Source organism: Phytophthora parasitica, assembly GCF_000247585.1.
Source record: "Phytophthora parasitica INRA-310 unplaced genomic scaffold supercont2.16, whole genome shotgun sequence".
Lineage (NCBI taxonomy): Eukaryota > Oomycota > Peronosporomycetes > Peronosporales > Peronosporaceae > Phytophthora > Phytophthora nicotianae.
The window spans coordinates 261,044-270,290 of NW_008649002.1; the positions used below are offsets into that span (position 1 = coordinate 261,044).

The following is a 9,247-nucleotide window of genomic DNA, read 5'->3' on the forward strand; positions in this document are numbered from 1 at the left end:
CTATCACGCTTCCGGATAAAAACGTACCGGATTGTGGTGAGGTGGTGAGGGAACTGTCGTGGTGGAGAAAATGGTTGGCATGGTTGCCCAAGATCCTATGCTGAGTGATACGATTATCGGCTTTGGAATTCGATGCATTTGTGAATCGATTGGTAACTTCTATGCGTTGGACTCATTCGCACCGTCATTGCGATGCCCGAGGCCACCTGAAATCCCTATTGAGAGCTGCAAGTACGTTGTGTTGCCTGTTCATTTGAGCGACATACACTGGGGTGTGATTATTGTCGACATTTCATACCGGACGGTGATGGCGACAGTCACACCGTATTTCTACGAACCATTGTGCTCTACGGCATACAACGACACTCTCCAGCACACCTACGAGACAGTAGTGGCCGAGTTTTTGAAAGTTTGGCACGATTCTGCCTTGCCGGGAGAGCCATATCCAATCGTAGAGGAGAATGTGTGGCTTTCAGGACCGAAGCAGCCAGACGGAACTTCTTGCGGAGTGCTAGTTCTCGCCCAAGTGTACACGATGCTTAAAAATACCTTGCTGTTTACCCGATGTGCTGTCAGCCAGGACGACGTCACTATTATGCGTCTCCGCATTATGTGGATGATCTTAAGGCAACCCGAGGTGACCACGAGAGAAAACAAAGTAGCAAAGGCTGTCCAAGACACAGATATTGAGTTACTGGCGACAATTAAGACGTAACATATATTGTTAGGAAGTCAATTAGTTGTGTTCTTCTTACCCGCTCTGGTCCTCATGTTTTCAATGCTGCGTGTGGCCTAGCATTGAACTGCAACACTCCTCCAGCACAACCGAGTAAGACATGACGTATTTTGAGCTGCGAATAGGAACCCCCGCCACGGCTGCAATGCGGGTGGTTTCCTCCTTTTCGAGCGAGATCATTGTAGTCAGCTCATCGTGCGCATTTAGCAGCTTCGTCGAGTACTTGGCCAGCTTTTCAAGCTTCCTTTCCATTAGTTCAATCTGCTGAAGCCGGGACTGAAGCAGCTGTTGGCACAGCTTGACCTGATGAGATTGAATAGTCTCCGCTCGACCACGGCTAGTTGCAGTTATCTCTAGATACCCTGGGCTAGCAGTAGCACTCTTGAGAAGGTTGGCATGGCTGATGTCGTCGTCGCTCATTCTTGAACAGCCGGCTGCGATCTGCTAAGGAATTCACAATAAGTGGCCGGGAACTTTTACGGTTCCCGTCCTATATTTCTTATAGATTACGCCATGAACGTATTTTATTTAGCAAATGTTGCTCTCTGTGGCTCTCTTTGTGGTGATGTGGTCTGTTGTGTTGCTGTAAGAGCTGTTGTCGTGTCGTTGCCAAGTTGCAGTAACGCCGTCCAGGTGGGTCACATTGCGCCGAACTGCCCTTCCAAGTGAGGCATTCGTTTTCAAAACGGGGTCGTGTAACGCATCCGCGTTGATTGTATTATTTAAATCTTTAGGATTATGGTACGGTTTACGGGACGAGTTACAGGTTAGTTTACGGGACGTTCGTAAACTAATTTACATTTAGCAATGAGTGGTTAGTAGATAGTTTAGACACAAAAGAGTGTAGACTTTTAATTTACTAATATCACTTTCCAATTTGCATCCTGCAACACAAGCTTCCTCTACGTTACAGTTCTGGAAGGAGATGAAAAAAACTGAAGTACGCCCAATCAGAGCTTCTGAAGCTTTGTCGAGATACAGAGCGACAGAAACTATCTCGAATGCTGCTGGTCGCCTACATTTATACTACAGAATTAATGGTGATCGGTAGAAATGCTGTAGCCGATGTCCCGATCACTACAAAGGAGCATCTTCACCTGTTGTTTGGAGTCCTACAAGAATACCCAGATCTGCACTCAACAATTCACAATAGTGATACAATTGGGTACTGGGCTGTTTTTGAGACTAAGTTCGCTCTTATTGCCAAGGATGGAAGACATTCATTTAGCTCAACTTGAGCTGTCTCTCTCTAATGATGATGACCGATATGGAAAACCCACACGAACCTGATTACTATGCGGAACTGGTGAACATTGACGCATTATTTTGAAGATCCTACATCTACTACGCCAAAACCTGACAATTGCCTCTCAAAACCTGAGAGTATTCGCCATAAAGTCGAGGCGACGATGGCTGAGCGCATGGCGTCGAAAAAGAGAGTGCCAAGTACCTGACATATTTTTAGTTCAAGACACTTCCCTTCACACCGATGACGAGGTGCGGGAACTACAGGCAGTTTGGCAAAGGACCTGGCAAATGAACAAGCAAGGTGAATCACTGAGTTATTGGACCAAAATCACAACTAAAACGGCTGGGGTAGGAATTCTTCTATCTCCTGAGCTAAGCAAAAAGAATAAACCTTGGCAGCAAGAGAGCTCGACCTCCCAAGTCATGGCCGTGGAATTAGACGGCTGGCATATCTACGCTCCCAATCAGGAGAAAGAGCAGAGGCAGTTCTTTCAAGATCTAGAACCATGTCTAACTGGTCGCGACTATTATTCTTGGAGGTGACTTCAACTGTGTCTTACAACCGTCTCGAGATCGAATTGTTTCAGGCGACCGAGCGCTGCACCTTGTGAAAGTGTCGAATTGGAAAATCTTCTGAATCGAAACGAGCTCACAGACGCTATAGAGCTCGAACACGATCTTGATACGGAGGACGCAGAGATAGACCCCCTCCATCACTACACATTCTGGCGAGAAGAAGGAGCAAGTAGGCTGGACCTATTTTATGTTAAAGGCTAAGCATTCACCGCGACTCAATGGGTCGAAGCACTAGTATCCACAAAGTAATCGGACCTCAAGCAGACTGACAGGCATTTTAGAAAGCTGAGAGAGGAGACCAGAATGCTCAAAACAACTCGGCAAGAGATTCTGGAAGATTGAGCCGAGGAAGTTGGAATCAGGGCAGCCCGTTCGTTTGGAAACCATGTAGCCGGTTCCGTAGATGAAACGCGTCGCTTCTACAAACGTAATTCTGACTGCCAAAGGGATCAGTCTATCACAGCCATAGATCCCTCCCCTGGGCACGTTTATGCCGAAGAGTTCCCAATCGAGGAGGGAATGACAGCTGAATGGAGTCATGTCTTCGCTGCATCGCAGGCTACAACAACGTCAGCAGCACAGTACTGCATGGAATACTGATAGCATGTACAACATCTCACCGCCATAAATTCTCAGCATTTGTCGATGATAGTACTATCTTCATGAACACCACCTAGGAGCTGGACACCATGAAATCAATTCTCGACCGTTTTGGAGAGCTATCAGGACTACGGGTGCAACCACACAAGAGTATCCTTATCGGCCTTAACACTCACGGAACCCCTGTGTATTAGAACGCTTTCCCCGTCCTCAACCCCACAGCTACTACCAGGCAGCTTGGCTACTGGGTGGAAAATTTATCCACGAGCAAGGAAAACTGGAAAATACGAATCGAAAAAACTGCAACGAAGACTTCGAATAGCTACTATGATCAGCAATTCGGTGGCACAACGAGTATTATTGTTTAATGTGGTAGCGCTTCCTGGAATACTGTACACTGGGAAACAGTTCATACCAGCCAAAGAAACACTGCGCAAGCTAACGAATCTGCAAAAACAGTTTGTGTGCAGTAACACAACGGACCCGACGCGTCACAAATTAAACCCAGCTTTAGTCTTCTCACCGGGAGAAGAGGGTGGACTGGGCCTCCAAGACATTCAGCTAGCTCTACAAGCCACTAGATGCAACCTCGCAGATAAATGGCTCCAAGGAGAAAAAGATATCTACAAGACGGCTTGGCGTGCAAAACCTCCAACGAAGCAGCACTAACATTGAAGCTGAAGAAATCTTTCGACCGACATCGATAGAAACTCTGCGCAAAATGCTAACTGAAAAACACAAGTTGCCACAGGTCTCAGTGCTAAAGATTGGGGTAGCAGAATTGTGGGCAGCACACTCGCCAATCCTGCTACCAAACGATCAAGAAAAGAACGAGATACAACAGAGCATCCCGGACGAACCGGCGAATAGCTCATGCTATGCTATAAGCGACTCGTGGATACGTTTGTCAGCAAGTCGGATACCCAAACGTGAACTCCAGTCAAGTTTTTACGATTTCATACAAGCAGCCACCTCACGATAATGGATGCATTCTCAACGAGAGAGGACAACCCCTTCGACTAGGCGAGTTTCCAGCATTACGATCAGCGTCAATCAGCGAATTTCAAGTGCAGCCGGAGGAACGAAGGCCACCTGCGGGCGAATTCGCAGCTAAACTCCGACCACCGCTAGTGGCAGGCAAGCGCCTCAACGCAAATATGAAGCAAGTTCGGCGGTGGGCCCGATACGTACTGCTTGGCATTCCTTGGACGCCATGGACAAACCAACCCAGTGGCATTCAGCCATTAGGACTACCAAAGGTTGACAGACCGATTCTGTGGATGATACCCAATGGCAATGGCACCACAATACAAGCGATTACTCGACTCAAGGCGGCACCTCAGCACGTGTTGACGTTGAGAAAGGATTCGCGTGGAGCATCGAATGGGTAGCGCCACAATACCAAGAGCTGGAGGACTATGGCATAATAGAGGAATGGACTTACTTTGAGGGTATTGCTTTCAAAGCTACACCTCAAACAGCCATCTATCCTTGGTCACTCTCAGAGAACTCTGCAGCATTTGCGGTTAGTCGACTGCTCCGACGACAAAGATCACGGTTCTTAAAACGTATTTACCTCTACCGATGGAGAACAATCTCGGACAAAGTCACACACAGAGCGGCATCATTGACATGGTGCAAAGCGGCCTTGACACAAAGTCCAAAACAAATCTGGAAACGACAAGGCTTTTTTACCGACTACCAAACTTGGACTATCTACCGAATCACGCTGGGAACTCTCCAACAGACCCCCCGATAATACTATTGCAATAGAATTGCTGCATCACAAGCAAATAAGCAATTGTTACCAACCTGAAGGAACGCAAAATAAGTTATTGTCCATAATGAAAATGTATTGCCACTACCCCGAGCTCACAGCAAGATCAATTTACTGAGCATGAACCACCTTGGTAACGGTGGCTGCTTTCCAAAAGTGCCTATTCAGCTTCAAAACAGCACGGTCTCCAGGTGCATCGGGGGCATAATTACGGAGTATATGAAGCCTGTGAGTGGGCGAAACGTAAATTTCTTTAAAAAAAAAAAGTATAGTTTGGACTTGGTAAAAATAAATTACTTAAGTACTGTACTGGTGATGAACCGAATTTTTTCCAAAATAACTTCTTGACGGTAAAATATTGTATTGGATTTCCAATACAATTATTATTTCGGAGGGCCTGGTCTCCAACTCTACCACAAGAGATGGTCTGAACAGTGTTACCGATAATGCAATTCATGGATTAATCTCTAGCTGCGGCAGCAAAAAATGAATTATTGCATTAATTAGCATTACTGCGGCGCACATCATCAACTACCTGGACGTCCCAAAGCTCCTTGTTATAAAGCAAGCACATTACCTTTTCGAGCTTTTCCGGCTCCATCCTTTTCCTCAGGTCTGTGTAGACGAGTTTCACGGACGAGAAAAAGCGCTCGCACTCGTTGGAGGTTGGTGGGATGAAAGCAACATCCTCGTACGCCGCAAGCTTGGCCACCTTGCGCCGCTTGAATGCCTCTTTCACAATCAAGTCATGTTGCTCTTCCACAGCCTCTACTGATTTGTCTGCATCACGCAGTCTAAATTGAGAGCACGCCACCTTTTCAGCAGCCGTCAACGCCTCTCCCCGCTGCAACTTAACGAGGCCAGATTCTAAGTTTGGATAGTTGACGATGGCTGCGTTGGCAACCAGTCGTGCCTTCATTGCCGGGTACTTCTTCACAACCTGGTCGAACAGCCGATGCACAGCAGAGAGAGTCAGCGTAGTCTTCTGCAGCGCCTTCGTCACCCCTCGAACGCTGTCAAGTCATTGAGCAGCCCGCGCGAGCGCTCGTGCTCTGCTCGCCGAAGTAGTTGGCTGGAGGTCGTAGTCCACAACCACACCGTGGCCTAATTGGCTAATGGCTGGCTCGAGACACACGTAGCGCTTCACCATAGCGTAGGTGCTTGACCATCTGGTGTCGTTGCGCAGTAATGGAGCCAACTTTGAAACGCGACGGAGAAGCGCACGGCCCTTGATGGTACGAAGCTTGGTCATCAGCGCTTGAATCTTGGCATTAAGCTTGGCCTCGCTCTTCAGAAAGTCTTGAACCGCCAGGTTAAAACGGTGGCTAGCACAGCCCACCAACGGGATCGCTCCCTCCCTGCGACCAATGCACTGGTTGACGGAGCAGTTGTCCCCGACCATGAACTTGACAGTCTCCCACAGCTTCCTGTAGCGCGTCAGCGTGTCTACAATCAGATCAAAGAGACTCTGCGCGCTGAGATCCTCTTCATCTTCAACGGACAGAAAGCCAACAGTAGGAACCTCCGGGACGGGCACTCGAGATCGTCGTAGTAGTCAGAGGAGTTTGTACCAGGGTTGGTACCAGTTTTTGACTCAATATCAAAAACTGCAAAAAATAGCCACGCAGTGGCGTCCGCTATTGGACCACCCATCCAACACCAGTCCGAATGAATCGGGGAGCAGGCGAGACACCAGCTGCTCGACCACCTTCGCGATACGGGAGATGTACAGCGCTAGCGTGTCTTCAGAGATTGGTGACAGCGTCGTGTTCTGGCGCACGAGCGGCTGCTCAACGAATGCAAACGGGAGCCGCTCGCAGATTACCCATTGGCACCACCGGTAAATGTCCCGGCTACGCTGGTCCACGAGCTGGAACCCAAGCGCATTTTGCGCTCGAGCTGCGTCTCGGGCGTCGCGCTCGTAGTCAGGATGGTCTCGCATCAGGTGGTTGAGTAGGTTGGTGTAGCCGTTGCCCTTTTTGTAGACTTTAGCGCGCGTGTTGCAACTAAAGGTGCTGTCAGTACCCTTCGAAAAGAGCAGAGCACAGACTTGCATGTTGCTGAGAGCCATGGTTGAGCGAGGACGTGGTGTCGGTTAAGTAGACGGGGGAAAGTTGGAGTCTGGAAATGCAGGGCTACCACTAGAACGGTAAAAAAGCAAACGAATGGCTCCACAGCAACCTCAAAAAAAAACTAAAAAAAAAAAGAAATTTGGTTTTAGTGCGATATAAATTGGGTGTGCTCAAATTAATTATTAAATACTAAAATTGGAATACATTTAAATGGGTATGGGCCTGAATATTTCAAAAAGTCGTGCTCATGTCATCACGAAACGATCGACCATATCCTTTGGTCACGTGAAAAGGCCAGACTGACCTGGAAGCGATGGCTGGATTCCTGGCTAGGCGACTCCAGCACACCCAATGAAAGAGACGCACTACAGCCTGCTATAACATCCAGACAAGCCCCAGCGACAACAGTAAACTTCATGGCAAAAGCACAACAATGCACTGCGCGATGGACACCAACACATGACGCAGACATGATAACGCTATGGAAGATATGGACGACAGTAACACCAGTCCTCCAATGGATGCTCAGAAACCTGTGTTATTGACAAAAAAAATTCTGGATTGCGCATCGCAAGAAAATCGCATCAAATGCCTTATATTTTATCGAGCCATAAAGAGGCATCTAGGCCCATATGATTGCCACTATTACCACATCCGTGTAGATAATTGTGACGAGCTTGTGCACATTTAATTTTTGATTACTATCGCCAAAAATTGCAACCGTACCAAAAAAAAAAAACTATTGGTATCTAAAACCGAGCGCACAAAATCAGTTACTTGTGGGCGGAATTTACCGGACGATTATCCTGTTTTGCCGAATGAGGTTACATTGAGGGGTACGTATAAGGTATTGGAGTGGTTACGTTATAATCGGCAAGCAATCATATCACAGTTGATTTCGAGTTTATTAAGGTATCCCTCGCAACCAAGACAACCAAGACCTCCAGTAAGGTGATGTAGAGCAATGTTAGTGCTGCTATTACCGATGACCAACGCTCTTTAATCTCTTACGCATGATAGAAGTCACTGTTTGCCAAACCAACTGATTACTGCGTCGCTTTCGAGCGTTTGGAGTCTCATCAGGCATCTCCAAGACATCTTCACATCGTCGGAAAACTTCCACGGCCTCTTCTGTTGTAGTAAGTGTCCTCGTATCGATGTTGAGTGCTGAAGCGCGTTCTTCAACCAATCCCATAAGGAATTTAAGGTCTGATAACCGCTTTTTGTGTTTCTTTTCTCTTAGATCAACGCTCTTCAGTCTACGAAATGGGGGCAGAGATCTTGCTGGGTCTCTACAGCACCAAAACACCCATGCTTGCTCGGTAGTGCCTTCTGGTAGCGCAACATCTTCCGGAAAGGCGTGGAAACCCCCGCCCCAGGTGTACAATGAGAAATTATTGCTAGTTTGATGGACTGTTGTTGCTACTGGGGCTACACCAGGAGCATAATTTTCATCTTCAAAACTATTGGTATCTAAAACCGAGCGCACAAAATCAGTTGAACTTCTCTACTTATTAGGTTTGACGCAGCAAAATACCATCATTAGAGAGAGAGAATCAGCTTCAATTTGAGCTATAGCTTCGTCTCGAAAATAAGTTCAACAATTATTAATGGCCAGAAACCCGAGTGTTATTTCTATGGTGGGATCGATACATTCTAAGTAATAGAATTTCTAAGCACAGGTAGGGCGTAGGTCAGATACGTCCTACCTCTACTAGATGCACCAGTCGTTTGAATGATAAGCATGTATAGGTACGGTAAATTACAGAGTACTGGATTATAAAAATGGCAGAACTATATATTTAAGCACCACGCGAATAACCCCAGAGACTCCGAGCGCCGCGCCGCATGGCGATCCGCTCGCTATATTTGCTTTTATTGTCTTGCTATTTTTTGCGCGAGAGCAGGCTCTCAATTCTCGCCGAGAGCGACGTTGCGGATACCTTCCTGTCTCGAACGACGATCACTCACCCCGATATTAGAAATGGCAGGTTGTCGGTTAGGTACAGGCACCATATGTGTGTGATGGTCTCAGTCCAGGCTCCCAGGGCTCTCGAGAGCCTGGGCATTTTTGTCACAACACAACCAGCAATAAAAGCAACACGCAGCACTTCTCTGAGAAGGTCTCGTCGGCAACCGCCAGCACATATTGATAGTGCAAACCATGCGCGCCTTCTTCATAATATTTCTCGTTGTCGCCACCCTGCTGATCAGCAGCAATGCTGCCACAGTCAACCC

At 47.4% G+C, this 9,247-nt stretch overlaps 3 protein-coding genes across 3 annotated transcripts; 1 reads left to right on the forward strand and 2 right to left on the reverse strand.

The window, feature by feature from the left end:
• Positions 1 to 70: 70 nt before the first annotated feature.
• Positions 71 to 715, forward strand: PPTG_08750 (hypothetical protein; the record flags this gene model as incomplete). Its single annotated transcript, XM_008903474.1, has 1 exon — positions 71 to 715. One exon carries the CDS (start codon positions 71 to 73, stop codon positions 713 to 715), a length of 645 nt encoding a protein of 214 aa, XP_008901722.1.
• Positions 716 to 775: 60 nt separating this feature from the next.
• Positions 776 to 1,156, reverse strand: PPTG_08751 (hypothetical protein; the record flags this gene model as incomplete). The annotated part of the gene is made up of 1 exon (XM_008903475.1): positions 776 to 1,156. The coding sequence occupies one exon, from the start codon at positions 1,154 to 1,156 to the stop codon at positions 776 to 778; it is 381 nt and encodes a 126-aa protein (XP_008901723.1).
• Positions 1,157 to 5,436: 4,280 nt separating this feature from the next.
• On the reverse strand, positions 5,437 to 5,856 carry PPTG_08752 (hypothetical protein; the record flags this gene model as incomplete). Its single annotated transcript, XM_008903476.1, has 1 exon — positions 5,437 to 5,856. The coding sequence occupies one exon, from the start codon at positions 5,854 to 5,856 to the stop codon at positions 5,437 to 5,439; it is 420 nt and encodes a 139-aa protein (XP_008901724.1).
• Positions 5,857 to 9,247: the final 3,391 nt, after the last annotated feature.